General features: G+C 42.1%; 2 protein-coding genes across 2 annotated transcripts in view; one reads left to right on the forward strand and one right to left on the reverse strand.

The window, feature by feature from the left end:
• The window catches only part of mtor (mechanistic target of rapamycin kinase), a 75,405-nt gene that overhangs the window by 31,196 nt on the left and 21,039 nt on the right, over positions 1-23,170 (reverse strand). The window contains exons 22-29 of the mRNA XM_068752653.1: positions 20,609-20,721; positions 20,024-20,186; positions 19,492-19,584; positions 18,997-19,143; positions 18,352-18,494; positions 17,813-17,975; positions 15,975-16,120; positions 216-291 (exon numbers count right to left, since the gene is read on the reverse strand). Coding sequence (XP_068608754.1) covers positions 216-291; positions 15,975-16,120; positions 17,813-17,975; positions 18,352-18,494; positions 18,997-19,143; positions 19,492-19,584; positions 20,024-20,186; positions 20,609-20,721 — 1,044 coding nt within the window. The remainder of the gene's footprint in view (positions 1-215; positions 292-15,974; positions 16,121-17,812; positions 17,976-18,351; positions 18,495-18,996; positions 19,144-19,491; positions 19,585-20,023; positions 20,187-20,608; positions 20,722-23,170) is intronic.
• angptl7 (angiopoietin-like 7) lies at positions 10,776-13,249 on the forward strand. The gene is made up of 5 exons (XM_068752818.1): positions 10,776-11,136; positions 12,195-12,295; positions 12,381-12,575; positions 12,786-12,981; positions 13,080-13,249. The coding sequence occupies exons 1-5, from the start codon at positions 10,776-10,778 to the stop codon at positions 13,247-13,249; spliced, it is 1,023 nt and encodes a 340-aa protein (XP_068608919.1).

Consider the following 23,170-nt stretch of genomic DNA (forward strand, 5'->3'; position numbering starts at 1 on the left):
TTTAAGAACGGAGCGTTCAGGGATATGCGTTTCAAATCCCCCCCCCCCCCCCAATCACAGTGCTATACTGAGTACACAGATACGAGACCACATCCCACTGAGAACATATTTAAAATTCTACCTTTGTAGGCTACAGTAGGTTAAAAACTATTCATTTGCAAAGATATTGCAATGTGTTTACATGTATGAAAAAACAACAACAACAACACACTCACCAGCTCACTAAAGTGCTTCATGGCATACTCCAGAACCCCAGAGGCTGCTTCCGGTTGCTGCAGTTTATTGTTGATGCTGCAAGATGTGTGAAAAATAACAGCAAGCTTTAAGAAACAGAACCTTTGGTTCAACGCTATATGTACTCCAGACATGTATATAACGAGGTACGACTGTTATTAAAAAGCAGGTACATGTATACCTCAAGCTGTCAACGTACTCTACAAATACAATATGACGCGAGTGATTACACACAGGCAGGCAGCTGAGAAGGTGTCGGGAGCACAAAGTGTACACACAACGTGCTTACATTGATAGCTTTGAGGCCCCATCTCCCAGTCCATTCTTTTTTATTTACTCCCCCTTAAACTTGTAATGTAATTATTTCACCACCGTGAATATTGTTGCTGCTGACCTCCAACGTTGACCCATGGAGGGTGTTATCGTTCCTTCCTAAACCCTGCCCCCCCCCCCCCCGTCCACGTCCACGTAGGTGCAAACCAACCAGCAGGAATGGTTCACTGGCTTTGCCCGGACACAAAACTGGCATTAGTAGAATACAGAAAAAAGCATTTGGAAACGCTGCCTGACAACTGAACTGCCTCGAATAAGCCTCACTGCATTTCACCGATGTCGAATGCGGTCCATCTCAGTGATTTGTTTGTGACGCCAGTCTTATCAGACATATCCTCTTGATATACAACACTTCTTAGGTAAATGGATCATCGGGTCAAAAAACCCAAATGCTCAGTCGTACATATTCTCTCAAACCTGTGCTTAAAAAGTAAAATATGTCTTTCATACTTAACATCAAACATTTTAATCAGCTATAAATTCACAATCCGCATATACTGTTCAATAATTAGAAGGTTGCCAGCGGCTGGTGCTCCGATACATATGGCGTGAGAGGCGGGGTACAATCATTAGAGGTCAGTCGTGAATCACAGGTAGTATTTGCACTTGCGTGACAGTGAATACTGTCCTTTTACCCCCTACGTTTGAAGTGGTTTTTCCAAAGAATGCTGGTGTAAACCAAAGACGGAGGGCGCAAGACTGAACGACCAGAAGGAAATCAAGCTTGACAGAAAGTGATTACGTAACATGAGAAAGTGAGCTCACTTTAGTAAATAAATAAGCGTGTCTGCAACTCTCCCAGGGCTTGATGAAGAGCCATGCATCGTTGAAGCAATTAAATGAGACTCAGTCTTCAATAAACCACACCCAACCAATTTCTGACTAAGTCCACCTGGTTCCACCGTGCACAAGTTGCAGAGGCATTCTAGTGCTGCCCAAGTGTGGTAGCATCTGAGCAAAGAAAAAATATAATAAAATCACAACCAGACCCCAGAGATTTGAACTTTGAAGCATTTAACGTGAAAACAGGGCTATGCTACATGCATCACTTCCTGATTTGCTCCTGTGAGACATGAACAAGTTGCAGAAAACAGCACAAGCTTTGAAAACATCCACCGTAAAGCCGCCATGAAATCTCAGCGTGAAAGTTAGAAAATATGGTGTGTGTGTCCTGAATCAGACTGTGGAGGTTTACTTCTTAAACATGAATTTGCCAGAACAATTCAACAGCGGAAGGAAAATTATTCACCCCGGATATTACAATACTTTTCAAGAGGCAGGCGTAGTAAAAATATAGTATAGGGTGAGGGCGTCGCCGCCATGGCCAGCGGTGTGTTTTTTCAGTGAAACCACCAAGAGGGACTAGAATGCACAGGAAAATACCCTCTGCTCCAGCAATATGAGCCTCTCTCAAATACCTTCAAGCGGATTGGCTGTTTCACCAAAGAGAAAGCATTATCCCTGAGGAAATTAGATATGTCTCTCCACAAATGGAAAGACGTGTGTGAATCTCACAAAGAAGGAAAATCAGTCCTGGACCTAATCTAATCTAATCAGGAATATATCCACTTGGCTCGCACTGATTTTTGGGCCTCTTGCTTGCCAAGTGCTGCCTGCATTCCCTAATATTGAACATAATAACTTCAAAATGCAAACTTGTATCCAAACACTGTTCTGGATCAACTGGATTGATTAACTACAGGGTTTTTTTGAGTCAACATATTGGATAGTTTAAATATTTCCTGAAGACATGTATATATGATATTAAAAAAGGTTACCAACAGGTGGAAGACCTTGGCTGATACTGATTAAAGAAATGCAATAAAATAAATCAAGAAAATGATGCAATTGAAATACGTACAATGTGTCGTAAAATTTTAACCCTATTGGTACAGTGGTATTACCGGTACTAGTTTTATGGCAGGACACTGCAAGCGGTGGACGCATCACACTTTTTGAATCACAGTTTCTCAGTATCAATGCTTTTTAAATCATTCAGTGCCAGCAGCTTTTGCTCATTTTGCCTTATTTTACAAGACCCACAGACTATTATGTAGCAAAACTATGTAAACACCAAACCTACCAAATTAAAGATTCAAATCTCTTCTTTCATCAGGAAAAACAAAAGGTGCATTCCTACCGTTTTTCGTTCGGGAGTTATTGGCCGTTGAAGAGAGGCATAATTAAATTTCAAACCTAATTGAGGTCAATTGGCAGCGAATGTTTGGATTTAGATTAACATCTTTAGACCTAATGGCATTGAATAAGTTAATTAAGTTAATTGATGAAATATACCAAAAAAAAAAAGGGAAAATTCAAGTGGAGCTAACCTTTCTGCTGAAATCCAGAGTAACAACTACTAAGGAAGTGACATCACGGCAATGCGCAGACATGCAATGGATCTGTAGACGACGGAACTACACCAGTCTGCCATTCGCGTCATAGACTCATGCATCCACATCTTTGGGTTGGTGCTTCAAAAAGCACTATTTCAGGGAAATACAGACAATTAACTAAAGGTCAATTGTGGCATGTAAAAAAAATACATATTAAAGTAACTGTCAAATAAGACAACATGTGACTGAGGCTAGTCCAGTCTGCTGGTGAATTACTATGGCAGGTCTTTCACCGATTGTGTGAGTCTGACCTTTGTGCTTGAAAAGCTGCTCATTTGTGGCGTAGCCAAAATGCAATCAACAATATTCCCATGCAGAATGAGCCCAACCATCTGACACGTTGGTTTCTTTCCACTGCAAAAGCTTTGGCGAAGCAGACGAAGCAGGCTACAGAGGAAATGGGTGGAGGGAGTACACTGTAGAAAACACTGCTTCAACTGACCGTGGTCTCTGAGCCAAACACTTCCCAAGGCAGCATGAAAAATAATAAGAGCAAACCAACAGTTCAACCAAGGCTCAGCTAGAGAATATTTATCTAGCAGTAAGTAGTATTGACCTAGAGCTTTGACAATCTCCTTCACAAAACGTTCAGCTAACAGGCAGCGGTAAACCCATAAATCCAGGATCAAAACAGATGAGGAATTTTAATCTGAATTAGCAGGATGATTTGCATTGGAAAATAAAAATGATTGACAGAAATGGATTTATGAAACTGCTGCATTTTTAAAACTGCATCTATTTTCTTTAGCAGCATGACTGAGTAGCAATGAAAATTATATCGTACTGCTCACTTTTGACATGTGAATCAGAAGACAAACAAACCTATGGCAGGTTTATGTCTGACGACATTCAAACAGGGACAAATCAGTATACTTTTCATATGGCAGGGTTATTTCATTACAGATTCAACGGTCCCCAAAAAAATGCAGTACATTTTCAGGGTCCCGTTGAAAACATAAGACGGTAATCGGATGCACTGCGTTCATGGACCCGAAAAATATTGATCCGATTAGGTTCATGCATCGCACTTTCAATCGGAATAAATTATTTTGACATGCGCAATTTACCAAATATACTGGAAACAGTAGTACAAGAAGAAGCCGTAGCGACTTCCATTGTAAACAAAACATAGCTCCGCCCTTTTCTGCTTGAAACATCAGGGTTATTTGGCGCATTTTTCCCGTTTGCGCTGTTACTTTGCGTTAACGCTTCCTAATGGAGCAGCACTGTGTCCTCCAGACAACACAAATCCAGCCAATAACAGAAGCGCGTTTAGCTGACGTCACAGACATGCGCAGTAAGGACAGGACAGTTTGTACCAACACTTCAGAATAAGTGTTTTCATGCGCACTGATCGGATTATCAATCGGAATAAACCACCCCTCTCGATCGGAATAGAATCTTGATCGGATTGAGCTTGATCGGGTCAGACTATTCTGATTTGGGTGTGTACATGAAGCATTTTTATTCCGATCAGGCTTTTAATCCGATTAAATGTGTCCATGTAAATGTTGCCATTGTTTCTCAACTGTTTTCTGTTAAACCACTTGAGAAAGAAGAAAGCAATTTTGCCATGCCTGTTCTTCATGGGTCAACCCCCCCCCCCCCCCCCTTGCATTTCAATTCATTTAAAATTCAGTACACTAAGACTTTGCTTCTGGGCTGGATCAGGCCCAACGTAAACAAGATAAATGAAATCAATGTAAAACTGACACGCCTTGAAGCACGCAAACATTTGAATAAAAAACTAAATTACTGCCAGTTGAGCTTACATTTTCCTGGTCATGAAACTAAAGGACATAAAACCCAAATGATTGAACGATCTCATCTCATCACTGAGGCATTTAAACGGCAGGCAATCATGTGCTTTGAAAAGTGTTGTGACATAAATGCTTCGTAACTCTCCAACAACATCGGACCAGTGTCAGTCAACACCATTAAAAATGAAGACCCAAGCCTCAACCTTGTAATACATCGAGATCATTCTTCAAGGACAACATGTGCAATGCTTCCACGTAATGCGTAGCATATTGCGATCAAAAAACGGCTCCATGTCTGCATACCCCTTGGAACGAACGCAACATCACACGCCTCACTGCATGCGATAAGCTTGGCTGCAAAGGAAGTGGTTACCTCAGCCACCCGTCTCATCCAGATTGTCCTTGGATGTGTGGCAGAAAAAGGGGTTGAACTCATCTCTGATTCCATCTGACTAGCCCTTTGTCTGTGATTTCTGTTACAGCGGAATCGGAAGACAAGAAGGTGACTGTTTCGTTACCGAGCAGATGCTGCAGCATGGGGAAACACTTATCATCCCTTGCTTTTGAGATTACCAAAGTAAGCGCTCTCACTGAGGCTTATCATGAAACGCTGTGTTTTGGAATGCGCCGTGGTTAAATGATAGATTAGACATTCAAAACTTTCATATAATATGTACCGTAACAAACAGAATGAAAGCTGTTTAACTGGTATAAATAAAAAAGTTCATCTGTCAAATACACAATTTCACATGGTTTTTTGTGTTCAAACAATGTAATAAGTAGGCCAGTGAGACACCAGAACAGAAACCATTGCACCAGTACTGACACCCAGCTGTCCCCACACTGGGACATGGCTGCAGAATGTGTCTCCTGGGTTCCTCACCTCCAGGTCAACAGGCCAAGAGAGCAAAGGGTCTCCAGCAGCCAACAAGTCAGAATGTTGCTGTTGCTACGTGAACAAGGAATGAGAAGCACAGAGTGCAGCGCCACATGTTAAGCTGCACTCACATAAAGCACATGAGACCGTTTGTCGCCGCTCCCGGTTCGCAGACGGCTACTGACAAAGCCTGCTAGCTATAGAACCAGCTCCCTGCCAAGGCATGAGCGCTGCCAGTCATCGAGCCGGACGACGCCTTGGTGCATACTGTCCCCTTCATTAGGGGAAGCACGGAACAGCTTGTTTCGTTCTTATACGTGTCCTGGTTTGACTAATTTACATATCACTCGACGGTGGGTGACTTTGAAATTTTTAGACCAGCTGCTTGCCTTAGGCTTCTAAAATTAAAGTAATAGGCATCGTCAGACACTGAAAATAAAATCAATGTAGACTGTGGGAAATAACTTTCTGCAGCGCAAGGTATTCGCTTTATGACGTAATACAGCAGACTTTTCTGCACTAGAAACAACATGGTGCATTTTGAGAGTAATGCTAATGCTATGGTGAAAAGGCCTCATGGTAATTTACATGCAGTATTTCAAGACCCTGTCTTTGCAGTCTAAACCGGAGGTGTCCAAACCGTGGCACGGAGGGCCGAGACACTCCAGGTTTTCGTTCCAAACATCTCTCCAGCAGCTGATCTCACGAAAGAGCTCCTTCTCTCAAATTGAAGGAGGTGTTGATAATTAAAATCACCTGCTTTAGTGACCGGCTGGAGGGAAATCCTGCAGCGTCTCGGACCTCCTTCGCACAGTTTGCACACCACTGGCTTAAACCATTGTTCCAAAGAAGGGATCTCAAACTCGCGGCCCGCAGGATGATGATTCGTGGCCCCCAGGACAATATGAAAGTTTAGGGTTAATGCGGTCTGTGATGATGATGATGAATATATTTATTAGATAGAATTTTAGAGTACAGGTACAGTCAAACAGTAGCATGTATTACAGTACAAATACAGTCAAACATCCTGTCTAAGAGGAGCATTTCAAAAAAGCCCTTGCGGTCTTGTTTCCGTTGAAAGTCCTTAGTACATAAATCATCGACATTTAACAATACAAATAAAACTCACCAATACCAATAAAACAAATAGAATATTTATTTTTTTATTAAAAAAAAAAGGGGGGGGGGGGGGTTGATCAGGAGAGAGTCCTGAAAGGTGAATGCCCCTCTGAAAGGTCTGTTGAATAGAATGAATATAATAAAGAGGGTAATATTTAAACATTTTCTCAAAGCCACTTTTTTCAGAAAATTGTAATAGTAAGATGTTCTTGTTATGCGCATTCATCTTTCTATTTTTGTGGAATACCTAATGTTGCCCGACCTCACCCAGACTTTGCCTACTGAGTTCTCTCCCTGTTCTAAAATGAATAAACACCACTTTTCACATCCATTGACTCATTTAGATGGCAAAGTTTCATGTAACAAAGACCAATCAAGATCACATGGCCATAGCAACAATATATAAAAAAAGGGAACAGTTACCTTTGGCTTGATCTGTTTCGTTAATCTCAGTACCTAAAGGAAATGTAAAGCTTTCCCTAAGCCAAACCAAGATTTGCACAATTCCAAATGAGGATCTTATGTGCATGCCAAGCCAACAGGTGGAAGAGGTTACTGTAAGCAACTATTACGTAATTCAAACCGAGATAGAAGGTCTGGCATCCGCAGCCTGACTTTCACCTCCTGCCTTCCCTGTAATTGAACACATGAGTCCTTCGCTGACAGCTTGGCCCAGGTGGACACTGATTATAGATGGTTTTTCCAGTGTGTTTAGAGACACAAAGACTGTGAGCATATTCTGGCTAAAAATACTTTGTTTTGCCAGCGCGTACTCATCAAAGATAGACAAGTGGCGTAATTAGTACAGTGGGGTGTTTGTCTTGGACAGCAAAGGAAAATGTCTCCTCGAACTGCGTGGGCTTCCTGGGGAAGTCACATAAAGGAGGAGGTTTTAGTGGCATTTAGTGAATTCTTCCACTGTTAGAAAGAAACATTCATTCTATGCACAGCGCCTGATGAGGCATGGTTTAATGGTCTAAATGGTGCTTAAAGAGGCTGTTTTGAAGGGGGGGGGGGACAGTAAACACATAAAACAGCGTCCAGCTTTACTTGTATCAGCGCTGAATGGCGATGTAATGAAATATGGTGCTGCTGTCACAGAACATTTAATTCAATGTCTTACAGTTAAGCTTTACATAAAGCACCAGCAAAAAAATGAAGAGAAACATGTGTCACCTGCAGACATATTGAGAAAGGAGATAAGGTAAAAACCTTTAGACTATTTTTAGTGCAAGAAAAATGTATATAATAATCGGAAATTGTCTTTATTGTAATAAATGTGGTAGTAAAAAATACTTATCTTACCTTACCTTACAATTAATGTCTGCTTGACATGATTATAAGTTCTGGAGATATTTAAATATTGTGTGTAATCTGCTCTGCATGACTGATCACATCTGTTGTGAATCGAAACACTGAAGAGAAGGCTCATGCTCAGGACCTAATCAGGGTTCAGAATTTACATGGTGATCAAAGCTCAGAAAACTGAATGTGAGACAGAATATTATGTTTAGGTAAATACGACAAATATGTTGTTATTCTCATACAAATTTAACATATCTCAAAATACATGAGAGAAAAAAAAGCATGCGTTAAGTAACGGTGGAATTGCAGCACTAAGATCAACTGAAAGATAGCCAAAAACATTCAGGAAACAAAATGCCTGGGGAAAGAAACAGGTTTACGTATCCATGTACTGCACACAATCCAAAGCCAACAAATAAAAACACATCGTTTCATACTTAGGTAATATTTTAGAATTTGAGAAAAGTCACGCTTCTTATTAGTTGCTCCAAACCGCATTTCCCTTGATATAAAAATGATGCTGAGCAGAATGACCACAACCATCTTTTTTGTTTGCAAACCGATTGGGGGGGGGGGAATTCTTTTCAGACATTTGGTTGAAGGGACACAAAAAAGCTTAACGCTGTGTCACTGGCGAAGCAGTATTATTTAATAGTGGTATCAGAACTATTATTTGTGCTCCGCAATTCAAACAGCGCTCCGGTTTGTGCATTCATGAAGTATTTAAATTCAAATCAACGGATGGAACCCCAAATTTAAATGCAAAACGTGTTTGGGTATTATGTGTCTCTTTTCTGTCTCAAACAGCTCTGTCAGAAAAGCCTCTGAAAACAAAAACAAAACTAAGTTCATTGCGTGTGTGCATGCATGTGCATGCATGTGCATATTCCCCCTCTGTAACATCACAGGGCGAGAGATTTCTGCCAGACACGTTTCAGTAGGTGATTACAGAACTATGTAAACTACGCAGGATTCGCTTAATGGTTTATTTAGCTGTTTTTGGTTTCTACAGAGTAGTGTAGAAACATGGGAAAAGTCAGTTTTTCATAATATGTCTCCTTTAATAAAAAAAAACAGAATGTTCAATAGTCGGAATGGGTGCAGAGTCTGAAATTGCCTCACAATTACAAGAGTTTACCGGTAACACAAATCTTGCTTACAGAATTTGAGACTTTGAAGAACCGAGTTCCTCCTCATTGTGGTCTCATACATATTACTGCATGTTTTTGATTTGACTTATTGTCTATGAAAGTGAGCAGAACTCTGACGCTGCCTGTTACATCATTCTTGTCCATGTGGAGAGAGGAAAATCCACAACGTTCAAATCAAAACTGACCGGAATATTCTGTCTCAGTGACGTTATACTCAACTGCTATAGATTCAGCATACAGTAATACTTCTGTTACACAGTTATGTTCATACTTGGTATCATAAAGATGATGCAGTTGTGACCTAATCTCCTCAGGTATCGCTTTGGAACTTATATCCTCCCTGCTTATAGCCTAATTAGATGGATGAAGCGACCCAGGTCAACAAAAAATTAACAAAAATAAAACAACAATGTATACACGTGTCTACATTCACCAATGTACTCATATGCACAGTACACTGTACAAGCCTTCAGCTATGTGCACACACCCCAACTTAAAGCAGCAGTTTGAATTTATTAACGGACAATAGTATTAATATTTTTAAATGAAAAATGTCTTCTACTCCTTTTATTTTTACTGACAGCCACTAAATGTTAAAAACACGACAGATTAATCTGTTCATCTCTTCATCTTTCCAATAAAAAAACACACAGACTGATTACAGTCGTTCAATACAGTGTTTCAAATCCAGGCTTTGCCTGCTCCTGAACAAATTCCTTCCTGTAAATATACTGTTTTGGACTAATTTTATTCCAAAATGCTTAGCTAAGGCTGTCTCTCTCCATCAACACCCTTTTGACATTTGATGCTGAAGGGCTCTGTGGAAAACACGCCTGCCTCAACATCTGTCATAAAGGGGAGCATCAATAAAATACTTAACCTAGAATTAAGAGTACTTAGTGATTTCACATGCTTCTTGGCATGTGGAGACCAAATTCACGGAAGAAATGGTTACCCCCAAGGATATAGTAAAAGTACGAGGGTAATTTAAGTGTGAAGAGAGGAAAGGAAACAACCTACTAACTGTTCCGAAGCCAAAAACAGCTTCTCAAATGTTTTTGAAAAGCCAAATCATTTCAAATTGAACACAACTCAAGTTCAGTTTTCTCACTGTAACTGGTGCCACACGACTAGAATTACAACAAGTCCAGGCAGCCTTTTGGTTTTTGGTTAAGCAGCTCTTCCTAGCAGAGAGAAAGAAAAAGAAATGACTTCCCAGAAACCTTCAACACCTGAAAAAGAGGAGAAACGTGGGTGAGCTTTCTGTGAAATAAGTGAAAGTAGGATCAGGGGAGAGGCAAAGGGCAGCAGGGGGAGGGGTGACAGGGGCCCTCCGCCCTGAAGGTTGGAGAGGGTCAGGACACTGAGTGGCGCATGCCAGGAGAGGGGAGGACCCATATGCAAGATATTTAAGATGGTCAGGCAGAGGAGGGCTTCAATGTGGGAGTAAGAATCTGAACAAAGAAGAACTCCAACCCATCCCGTCGGTCTGATATTTCCAGCACAGACCCTCTCCAGCGGCAGCCTGCTTTAGAACATCGAAAGCAATCAAAAAGAAAAAAAACAGAAATCGTGGGACTGCCTGACGCTTGCAGAAAGAATGCCAAAGGTGCATTTGAGCGCAGTGGTTTTCGGGGTCATCCTGCTGCTGTTGGCAGAGACGTGGGCCCAAAAACCGAGGAAGCGACAAGCATCTCCGAAGGGTCTCAAAGCCCAGTGCTGTGATGAGGTGCGCTCTCTCAAGGTGCAGGTGGCCAATCTGTCCAGCCTCCTTGAGGAGCTGAGCCGCAAGCAGGAGACCGACGTGATGAGTGTCGTGAGGCAAATAATGGAGCTGGACAAGCACAACCGGCAACAAGAAGCCCGGGTCACGGAAGCCGAGAGCAAGTACTCGGAGATCAACAACCGCGTGGAGATCATGCAGCTGCAGACGCTACAGTCCGCTCCCCAGACTTCAGCAGGTGAGCAGTAACACTTTGGACTTGCTCTTAAATCGAGCAGAAAGTGGAAGTGCTTTGTTTTTTCTAAAGTTCTGTGTGCTGCTAGCTGTGGTCATAACTCAGGTGCCGATTTCTTTCTTTAACTATTAAGCAGCTGTTGTCAAATTTATACGCCAGGAGTAAAACGCATTTCCACACAAGCACAGAGCCTTTACACACGACTGTATTTTATATGCACTGATTGTCTACCAACCTTTCTAACCTGTGTAGCCTAATGAAAAGCAGCCGTTTTGAAACTGCGGAGCTCAATTTGAATACGTTGCAAGAGCTTCCTTCCTTCCTGCGCCGATGTTTTACTTTACATTCCATTCCAGCAAATGACCTCTTCAGAAAAGAAACAGTTGTTATTTTGCGTGAATAAAAGTAACAAAAATAGTTCCAAACGCATTGATTCATGGGTTTAAGATAAACTGCTGTGGGTGGGATGGGGGGGTTGATCACAGTGTTATCTCGGAGCAGTCAGAAGCATTCATTTGGAGCTACAGGGGTGTCAATAAAAACCGAATTAACTTCAACAAGCAGGGCTGGCTGCGGCAGAGAGTTCAACCAGGCATGACACAGTTTATTATTCCAAAGCCTTAACTGTATGGTCAAACGGGGGGCGGGGGGGCACATTTAATCCACGGGCAAAGGGAGCACAGAGGCCTTTTCAAAACGTGAGCAAATTAGAGGCGCGAGCAGAACAGGAAGGGACGCAAAGATTAGAAGAAGCGGTCGGATTCCACGTTGGTTTCTTTTATGCGGATTTCTACAAGTATTGGGCTAATTACCTCATAGTGATCTCACAGGTTTAATAATGGGATCATTATACTGTGATCGAGTGGAAATGTGCAAACTGTGTGAAACTCCCCTCTGTTTTGATCTATTTTGCTTTTAGTGGCGGAAGAAAGTACATTTTCCTCAGCCATCCATGATACTGAGATTAATTGACAGTAACATTTGTAACAACTGCACATAGAGCTGCACACGGTTTTGGCATGACAGGGGGCATTCTTTTTCTTTTTTTTTTCTTCCTTCAGATGCCATCTATGACTGTGCAACGCTCTACAGCAAGAGCTACAAGATCTCTGGCGAGTACAAACTGCCGAAGGATGACTTTCTGGCTACGCCTGAGCTGAGCGTAAGTCATGCTCGCGCTTCGTCCACAGAATGGACTTTTTGGAGTCTTCTCTCTGCAAACTACTAAATGAAGTAAATACTTCCAGGTCTTCTGCGACATGGAGACGCATGGAGGTGGATGGACCCTGATCCAAAGGCGCAAGATTGGCCTGACATCATTCAGCCGTGACTGGAAGCAGTACAAAAGTGGATTTGGGTCCATCCGTGGGGACTTCTGGCTGGGAAATGAACACATCTTCCGCCTAACAAGGAGGCCCAGTGTCCTCAGGGTTGAGATGGAGGTACGCCTTGGAAAACGGAACACTCGCATACATTTGGGTCATAGAGCAACAAAATGCAAACCATGCATCACTTCATGGCCAAATGCGATTCGTCCCTAAGAAAATTAATAATAAAGCAAACAAACTTATAGAGATGCTAGGCTGACCACCAGAGCTAATATTCGTACTTATTCTGCCTCTTAATCACGTTTGATGCCTTTTCCAATGCAGGACTGGGAAGGACAGACGCGCTACGCTGAGTACGGTTTTTTCACGGTGAAAAATGAGCTCAACAGCTTCAAGCTCTTCCTTGCCAACTACAGCGGCAACGCTGGGAATTCCCTGCGCTACCACAACAACACCAACTTCAGCACCATTGACAAGGACAACGATAAATGCGTGGATCACTGTGCTTCTCTGCGCAAAGGTAAATGAAGAGAGCCCTCGTAATGAATTACCCTTACGGGTCATGTATGTCCCTGCAGTTGACGGTCCAGTCTACTTCTTTGCCTCGTTTCTTTCTAGGTGGTTACTGGTACAACTGCTGCACCGACTCAAACCTGAATGGCGTTTTTTATCGCTACGGTGAGCACACAAAGAGCTCAGACGGAATCACTTGGTATGGGTGGCATGGCTCCAACTACTCCCTCAAGAGAGTGGAAATGAAGGTCCGACCAGTGGATTTTCAACCATGAGTGCGTCAGCTGTTTGCCTTGGACCAAGATCACACACACACATACACACACGGAGGGCTAAGAGATCTCGCTAATACCTGCTCAAACAAATAGCGGCTTTTCCTGGACTACGCAAGGAATGCAAATGTTTGTGATAGTCTAATTAAACTTCATACAGATTAACGTGTAACGGTTTCATTGTCGCCGACTGTAAATTGTCATTCGTTTTGTGTATTTATCGGTAAAATGTTTTATTTTTTAAAAAGCTTTGATAGATGCTCTTTTACCACTTCTCCATTTGTCTTGAAAGCGGGTGTGGGTAGCGCTGAAAATCAGTCCAGACTGGTCTGGTTCAGTTCTGAGTCATCAAGGACTAGCAGGAACTAATTACAAAGCATCTTTGAGAGTTGCTGGAATGGGACCAACCACCAAAAGTATTTCATATAAATTACACTGCATTATTGTAAAACCCTAACCATTGCCTGTGGAGGTGTGTAATTTGTAAAATGTGTACAGCTCTGTAATTAACTTGTTTCATGTGATGGAAAATAAAAACATATTTTTTAAAAGAAACAAGGTGCAGAACTCAATCAGATAATTACCTCATTAGCTCGTTGAAATGCCAAAGTCAATGGAATTCTCAACGCAAGCTTCGGTCTTGTGTCCTTTCAGGTTCAATAATAGCAACTTCTTTGACATCTGACTCATGGGTCAAGTCTCGACATTCTGACCAAAGGTCGTAGGGCACCTAAGCCAAACACGAGACGCTAGACCACGTGCAATTTAACCGCCTCGAGGCTAAAACCCAATGGCCTTAACATTTTTGCTGAGCTTTGAATACAACCAAGAAATCCTGAGAGCGTTTAAATACCTGTTGGTGAGGAGCACTGTCTGCACAGGCTCAATGATAGGCTTTGTCGGATGTTCTTCATTTTATGGGATGGCACATTCTATCGGGCCAAACGTGTAATTAATGCTAAACATGGATCACCTTCCTTTGAAAGGCATGGCCAGAGTGAAATATAGGGCAATAGAATAAAGAAGACTTTTGACCGGTTTTTAGATTCTGACATTTATCACCTTTGTGTACCCGACCACAAAAGCAGGTTTACAACAATGGTGAAGATATTCTGTGGCGGTTGAACTGATGACTCAGGTTCCTTCGGCAGTTATTAGAATATACTGATCGCACCATTTTAAGAGGATCAAAATATCTTTGATGGAATTGATTCAGCTTTGGCAAAGAATAGCTCATCATGTGCATTTATAAACACGTCTTGCAAGTCTACAATTACAGTAAACTAATGAATATATATATATATATATATGTATATAATAGTTTTTATTGGGAGAGGCTTTCACTCATTTCCATTTTTCATAATAAAAAAATAAAAAATAATTACTGCCATAGAAACAAAAATGGTTCGTATAAGGACAGTTTGCAGAAAAATATCAAATAAAGATACTCTAGTTTATTTAAAATACGACTCCAGCTAAAGATTTAGGATTAGAATGTGGTTCACATAACAATAAGACCTAGCTCCAGTCATTTTAATGGTGAGAGACCCTCGAAATTTAGAGTTACCTCCCTTTTAGAGATGCTTTAAACACCGGTCACATAGCATTCACCCGCGTTATTACATTCTTACAACACCACGAGAGACACTGACATATCCAACAGAAACCAAACCAAAAATAAACTATTTACTTATCCATTTAAAGACACACCATGATGTAGCGATAACGCCGTAGGTTAAATGTGAAATTGACAGTTTTCCTTCATTTCAGAGAAGAAAGAGGAAATCATAACCAATTTCCTGGCCCTAAAAACACAGTCAGTCCACAAACCAATTCCTTCACACACTTTTCAAACCAGGGAGAACTCGTAAAATGTGTACTTTTAAGGCTATGCTACTTATTCAGATTCAATACTCTGGATTTTAATGTGAGGATCTGTATGAGTATTCCTTAACCAACTCATCCACAAACACCGCGACTCATCAGGTGTTAAAACGCACCATCGTTAAAAACCGTGCATAAAGCATGACCATTTTCTTTTCCTTATTTTCTCAAAAAAGCCATGCCAATTCAGTAGAGCCAGGCAAAGTGCTCTTTGCACACCAGCGTCTAGATCTTTTATGGGAAATCCTGGAGAGGTGAGAACCAGATGGGGATATTGAAAACACCAGAGAGCCGGCTCCCATCATTCATCATCATCAAGGCTCCTGAGAAATTGAAAACAGGCCCCTAAGAAACACAAGTCCAGACACTCGCGGATGAAAAGGAGGCAAGCATCCAATTAGATGTCTGGAAAACAGATTTCTACATGCCATTCCAAAGACACAGAAATAAATATGGACGAGAAAAAGGGATGGAAAAGATGACCGAAGATATCTCATCTTTACGGGATAAGAGGATATGCATCATATCATTTCTTTACTTATTTATTTATAGATTAAATATTTACTTTGGGAGAATGGCTCTCGCTCTTTAACAATAACTTCCAACAATCAGAAAAACTAAATACGATCTCAAAATGATCACCATATTATTCATTATGAGCCAGACGGAACACTGCATATTATTTTGACACTGCAACTTAAACACTTCAACTGACAAGCTAATGTAAAGAAGACAAGGGTTTTTTTTTTTTTTTTTGCTTTCAGTCAAATACTGAGCATTTGTAAAGGTCACTCGGAAAAAATACAAAATGACGGTTGGTTCCTGGGGATTCCAGAACTCCTACCTGATGAGAGACTCCAGAATGAGAGGAGACGGGCCTTTCTGAAACTCCAGCTCTTTGTAATGCAGAGCTTTGGCGTAGGCACGACACTTTGCAGCTCTCTCGCCGAGCAGCACGATGCCATTGTCATCCCTGAGGGGCAGCGGGCCCTGGAAAAAATAATTGAATGGTTTGAAAATAACCAAGGTTGGACCAGAAACAACTTGAATTTTAACTCTTTGAGTGCCATTCACGCCTAAAGACGTTTTTTGAAACCCAAGCATTCACTGCCAACCCTGACATTGAAATCTGTCTCTCAATAACTGCGGAACAAAAAATGAGAGGAACACACTTTGATCTTTCATTTGGTATGTTCGAAGTTTGCATATTCATAGTAAAGAATATTCTGTGGGGCTTGGAAAATTGTGAGAAAACTGGGGCACTCAGCATATAGCCGAGTTGAAAATGGCCGGCACTCGATGAGTTAGCTGGAATCAACAGCTGTGTGTGACCTCTGCCGTCCTCCAACAATAACAATTAAAAACTTGAATGTATGTTATAATTCATTTACTGTGTCTCAGCAGGAGAAGGTAATTTGATGTAGCATTCAGATGTCACATTAACGTGACTGTTAATGTGCGAAAGTCTAGCAGTCTGCAGAAAGAATTTTCTTCTTTCCACTGGCTTAGAATCAGACATTTTATGTGTGCTTCTAAAGCAGACTCGCGGCAGGAAGGCGCGAGTCTGCTCTTATTTTTGCATCCAGCAACAGCACTCAGGCTGTTTTCTAATAACCTCGCTAATAACTTCTAATTAAGCATTGATAGTGTAATAAATAGCAGTATTGGGTGACTTTGCACAATTTGGGGGAAAACAGGAAGACTTGGAAGGCTCTTGTTGTTGCACGAGTACGTTAAAGATCACATATTATACCCTTTTTACACAAGTTAACACTTATATGAAATATCTGTGACAGTCTTTGGTCAAAGTAGCAAACAGATGCTGCAGGACAGCGTTCCTCTTCTGTCTCAAACAGCTCTCTCAGAAAAGCCTCTGAAAACGAAAACGAAACTAAGTTCATTGCAATGAATGTGCATGCATGTGCACGCACTTCTTGTGCACGTTTTCGTACTGTGACATCACAGTAAGAGAGATTTCTTCCCTAAGTGTTTCTGTACTTGATTACAGAACTACACAGGATTGACTGGATGCTTTACTTCGCTGTTTTGGGGTTAATAATGATCCAAACCCACAAAACGAGTCGTGTAGAAACACGGGGAAAGTGAGTTTTAACTATCTCTAACTGGTTATCCTACACTCTGCTTTGGGTCAAGTCGATCATTTGACCTTTCTGGACGATGCTTAAACAACATAGTGTGAAGATGTGCTGATGATAAAGGCAGGCATTAAATCGATTGAGCCAAGAGAACAACCATCACAGTTTCCATATAAATATTTAAACCCTTTTTATCGTCTTCTCTGAGGTTTCAGTGCTGCTTTGCCAGCTGGCAATGCATGTAAGCCCAGTCTATTTCCAAATGGCATCTTAATGCATGCATGAAGCTGGCATTTCTCTTTTCCACCCCACAAAGGGTCTGAACAGTTACTATAATAAAAATAGCAAACGTTAAAGTCACGGTCGGTAATGAAATCCATCCTTCTGAATTCATGATGGGTGGTTTTAGATCATAATTTGCCTTACTTATCTTCCTTTTAAAATGCACCAGTTATCCTTCAAAATCCTATCGTATAAATCTGACAAACACCCTAAAGCGGAACATTTACATTATTGTGTACCCCTTCAGTCCAAATCATGGCACTGGTCCTGTAGTCGAGTGGAGACGGTGCGGCTCAGCGCTAACCTTGTCGCTGTGCTCCATGAACTCTGCCAGATTAAGCAGCGTCTGCGTGACCTCGGCGATGTCCTGGGAGGTGAGCGCTAACTCGATGCTGCGGATGAGCTCGTCCTGCTGGTCTTCGTTCAGCTCGGACCAGCAAGAGAGGAAGGCTGCATTGAAAAGATCCCTGTGCACCGCAGAAACACAACTTAGAAGGTAAAGCCAGGATATCGTAATAGCATTAGGGTATTTGCCAGAAGCAGACTGTGAGAAGAACTGAATGCTATTTTACAGCTTTGATCACGACAAGCATTTATTGTATTTTTCCGTAACAGCCTGCTTTGCATATCAGAGGATTTACAGTTAACACTGTGTCACAGCTGGACATTAGAAGCTGATCCAATCAGGCTTGCAAGTGCTGCTGCCGCTCTGTCCAGCTGTGCTTCATATTCTGGGTTCAAATGTGGAATCACGCTCAGATATTTAAGAGCTGTGGAGCGTTTAAGGACAGACACGAGAAGAACGCGGAGGAAGGACTCAGGGAGGGAAGTGAGCCGGTGTACCTGGCGAGAGGAATGTACGTCTGTGCCAGTGACCAGCATGATCGCAAGGCTGGAGAAGACGACTCCTTCAGCAGGACCACGCTTAAGCGCCTCAGCCATTCCAGCCAGTCGTCTTTGGACACCTTCCTGGCAGCGCCCCAAGCCTGAAGAGACACGAGTCATTGAAATCAGAAGTCACTGGGAACTACATGGGAGCAGAATAAGAGTCGTGTGTGTGGGACGATCTGGCTGAGATATAAACACCAACACTTTATGACTACTCATCGAAGACTCGAAGGAATTAAACGGTCCAAGTATATGACCCTGATTTACTGTCCGTGGTGAACAATGTCACGATTGGCTCAGAGAACCCCCCACTGGCCCCCCGTGACTGGCCAGGGGGGAATCGGCATTCATTGTGCTCCTTTGCTGATTTGTCCATGTTTATTCTTTCTCTCGTCACCGATCTGTTGGTGCCATCGCCACAAGAAAGCCATAGTCTTGTACACAGAGCAGTCAACTGCACATCATATCAATATTTACAATCTACGGCTGTACAGGGAAACAAACAGTGGACTTGTGTGTTACCTTTTACTTTGGTAGCGGAAAATAAACACAAATCTGAGGCGAGTTTTAAACTGTAAAAAGCCAGTAAGCCCGCCTTACTTTCTGAAGCGCTGTAGTGCTAACATGGAGCTTCTTCATCGGCCCCGACTCCACTGGCCCGCTGACCAGGGTGTCACTTTGGCTGCTGCGAAGCTGGCGATGTTGGAAGATTAGAGGGTCCTCTTCCTCCTCTGCCAAAGTGTAGCCCTATATTGGCACACACACACACACATATACAGAGAGACCACACACACACACACGGCCCACACATACTTAAACTTTGGAGTCAGGGCTTCAAAAAAGCAACTTGCTTCCTGAGGGGTAGGTGTTGATGAACGGAGCGTGATAATGACTTTCTTATGGGGCGCAGTGCATAAAACAAAAAGTTTAACGTATACGTGATGATGTCGTTCGCTGCCTGACCGTGTGCAACCATGCTCCGTGACGAAAGCTCGTAATGTCTTTGGTGCGACGTGGCAAGAGAGAAAAGACAACGCCGTTTGTGTATATTGTGTACATAGGTACTGGTTTAATGTTGTACTGGACGGGCGTTACCTTGACAATACGACATATTAGAATGTCATAACGTTGGTGGTTGATCCTGTGCTTCAGCATCACTTTGTTCACCATGGGGATGAAGATCTGGTACTGGAAATGAGAGGGCGGAGAAGTTATATAAATAAAAGGGTGTAAGGGTCCTTCATGTGGTTTGGTCCGGCTCACTCTTGTCGCCACACCAGAAGCAAATACAAGCAGCATCCTACAGTTGTAACTCGCAGACACCAGTCACGGATCAAACGCTCCCTTTGCACGTGTGCCTGAGGTCAGGCCAGAAAACGATGGGAGGGTTTAGCATAAGGGAGTGGAAGGGTTAATATGGCCTCACACACTCCCATAAACACCCCCCCCCCCCCACCCCACCCGTCACTGAATGCTCAATGACATCAGCAGTCTGGTAGGAAGCAATAAAGACTGGAAGAGGGGCCGATTACTGAAACGCTGTTCATGTGAAGCCAGTGGGAGGAGGCTGGAAACATTCTACTGAGTAAGAGCTACATCTAAAGGACACCCTGGGGACAGCAGTTACCTTCTTGCCCAACTGGAACACCAGCGAGGACAGAGTGTCCATCGAGGTGGAGCGCAGTTCAGGCGTGTTGTCGAGCGTCCGAACAATCGGGTGGATGATGCGTGAAGCATAATCGGTAAAGTCCAGGGACTCTGTAAGGCGGTCCAGTGTCTCCAAGGCAACCCTGAGCCAGACAGAGGAAAAACAGTAGTAGGACAGAGAGGCGGAGCTCCAACCACTGAGAAATAGCAGCGATAATGTGTGAAAAGGACAACAATATATTTTTGATTATTGGTCACAAAATGTTCAGAGTTTGAAATGTTAGGATTTTCTAAATGTTGGTTAAGACAAAATGTGTTAAATATATAATAATAAAAAAAGGAAAATTCACAAACAATAGTAAGTTGATAGACAAAATAATAAATGGTGGAAATAAAGTATAGTTAGACATTGATGATAAATAGCAGCAGGCCTCATCGACATGTCACATCAGATATAGAAGATCACATTTATCATATATGAATCAACAGTCACTCTGAAATGCAGTGAGAATAGATGGTATACTAAAAACTACGACTTTGTGGGAGGGTCACGTGTGGTACTGACCTGCGGGCCAGCAGGGGCACGTCTGAGACATCAAAGAGCTTGACGATGGGGGGCAGTAGCAAGTGCAGGTAGTCGTCTAGGTTAGCACCGAATAGCTGTATGGCGTTGAGCAGCTGCAAAGAGAATGCACAGTGCTGAGTCGCACGTAGCGCAACGTTTGCACGACTCGTTCATTTTAACTCACTCCAAAGCTTTTATTGCAAATGTCCTCAGGGAATATCAGACCTCTCCTACGCTGTAATGACGACCCACACGGCGTTGTGGGCAGCATTGCTGTTTTAGGGTGGGTGGTCACAGTCTGTTACAATGTAATGAGGAAGACGAAGCAGGAAGGACGAAGATAGGAGGAGGGATACTGTCACGGTAGTGAGAAGAAAGCAAAGCAAAATGAGGAACAAATTCCATTCAAATATTAAAAAAAAGACTAAATCAACCAGGTTGTTGAGCAAGACAATTTAGCGAGGAAACGATGCAGCTGCATATTGACCCGACGTTGACAGTCAGCACCTGAACGCAACCTGAACGCCGCTGTTTGGAAAAAAACAGTGAGACAGCATGGTGTCAGCAAACATCACCGTGACTGAACACATCCTCACATCACTGGCGACTCATCCAACGGCGACATTGTATGAGTTAATAATGGAAATATGTACGCCATAAAAAGTGAATGCATGAGTGTATGATGAAGATGAAGAGCGATGCCATGGCAGACAGTTGTTAGAATAATTATTTTTTCATTTACATTGTCACACATAGTAGAGTCTTTAAAAATGGTGGAGCCACGCGGGCTTCTCCAGAGATTACCAGTTACTGTGGGGGTAGGGGTCTATGCAAATAGCTAAGAAACGCCTACTTCTACTGTACCAATAAATAGTCCTGAGGGACGGGAGATTGGCAGAGGTCATCGTACGTAGCTGCTGGCCGGACCGTCCTCTCCCGATCGGTAAAGTGTCGAAGTTTGTCTGCCTGATGCATTTTGAGGGCGTATAATTATTTTTTACACAGGGTGTCTAGAGAAGATACTCTGAAAACAGTGCAGGCGTGATGAACTGTGTGATATGAAAGGGTGCCGTTTGAGGAAGACCTAAAACTACGGTTTGATACTGGCTCAAAAAGCTGAACTGAGTATTTATTTATTCTTATTTATTCTATATTGACTCTATATGAATGTGCCAAAATACAAATCCAAGGATGGGGGGGTCAGCGACTCGTGCTGCTCGCTGGACAGATCAGCTCCTCAAAATGATGGACTTGTGTTTTCTTTTCTTCTTCATCCTGGAGGGAAACCTGATTCTCAGGTCCTACATTTCATGATGGTTACGATTAGGCTCCAGACCCCGAAGTTTTAGGCCAGACTGTGGGTTGATGGGTTATCTAATACTGTAGACTCTGAAACAAACCAGCAGCAAGGGAGAAGACACTCAAAGACTATGCTTCTTACCATTCTGCTTTTATATCCTGCTCCAAAAACCATGATTTAGGGGTTTGAGGGCGAACGCAACCGCTGCTGGCTGCGGCCGTGGAAACACGAGCCGGCGTCAGCTACACGTCTACTCTGTCTCTGCACCACTGCGCTACAAGTGAAGGTCTGAAACCTGAAGGGCCTCGATGGATGTCGAAGAAAACCACAAACAGAAAACACCATTACTGTAAATCAACTCGGGGCTGAACCCCAGTGCTTCTGAAAGAACCAGAAGCGTAGCGTTTAGCCACACGCTCGTCACGGCAACGCACAGAAAATGAAACGGCCTATAGCTCAAATCATACCTAATCAATTCAATCATGTTCTACTCTAGATTTGTTATTTTATTAATAGGTTGAGCTGCATATTACTTCAGTTTTTTTTTTTTTGTACTTTATATATATATATATACTGGAACGTTTTATGTACTATGTGTTTAAACAGTGTACTTTCTATGTTATAGCTATATTTCTTTGCTTTAGACAAAATTGTACAGCACTTTGGTTATCCTTCAGGAATTTAAACATGCTTTCTAAATAAATTTGACCTTGACAGAGATTTGAAGGGACACAAATTAAAACTAAAAGCCCCCTGCTTGCTGCATAGTCATCTCCAGCAGCTTTTACTGGTTTTATGACAAACAATAATTAATGGATAGGAACTTAAGAGCATATTCCTCAACCAAGAAAAAAAGCAAAGGTGCAAATACTCCAAAATTCAGTGGTTCTCTCTTTGTTATAATCTTCACTCTTCCACACACCCACAGATAGTGTCACGTAAACGTTCAAGAAGATTAAGCATGCAAAAAGACCTATTTTGCAATGATTGAAAAAGCAGAAAAATATTCTGAAACATTTATCACGATCCTCTCCAAAATATAATGGGTCCTTCCTAACACTTACAAAACCCTTTTATCGAATTTAACCACATTTTTTTTCTTGCAATGTTAAAGAAGGTAGAAACGTTATGTTAAATCAAAGATGCTAGAAAAACCCATGAATTTGGCAAACTGACACGACACTCATTATATTCAAGTGTCTCAATCAAAAAAGTAAAAAATAGGCAAATTGAAGAAACTAATGATAAACGCTTTTAGACTC

The sequence above is a fragment of the Brachionichthys hirsutus genome, chromosome 2 (genome assembly GCF_040956055.1).
Source record: "Brachionichthys hirsutus isolate HB-005 chromosome 2, CSIRO-AGI_Bhir_v1, whole genome shotgun sequence".
NCBI lineage: Eukaryota > Metazoa > Chordata > Actinopteri > Lophiiformes > Brachionichthyidae > Brachionichthys > Brachionichthys hirsutus.

What these genes read in the sequence shown, in the direction of transcription:
- angptl7 (XM_068752818.1), top strand. Translation starts at nt 10,776, where the DNA reads ATGCCAAAGGTGCATTTGAGCGCAGTGGTTTTCGGGGTCATCCTGCTG. An exon ending in TGGCTACGCCTGAGCTGAGC is followed by an intron (nt 12,296 to 12,380) that starts GTAAGTCATGCT and finishes AAATACTTCCAG; the next exon opens with GTCTTCTGCGACATGGAGAC. An exon ending in CTGTGCTTCTCTGCGCAAAG is followed by an intron (nt 12,982 to 13,079) that starts GTAAATGAAGAG and finishes GTTTCTTTCTAG; the next exon opens with GTGGTTACTGGTACAACTGC.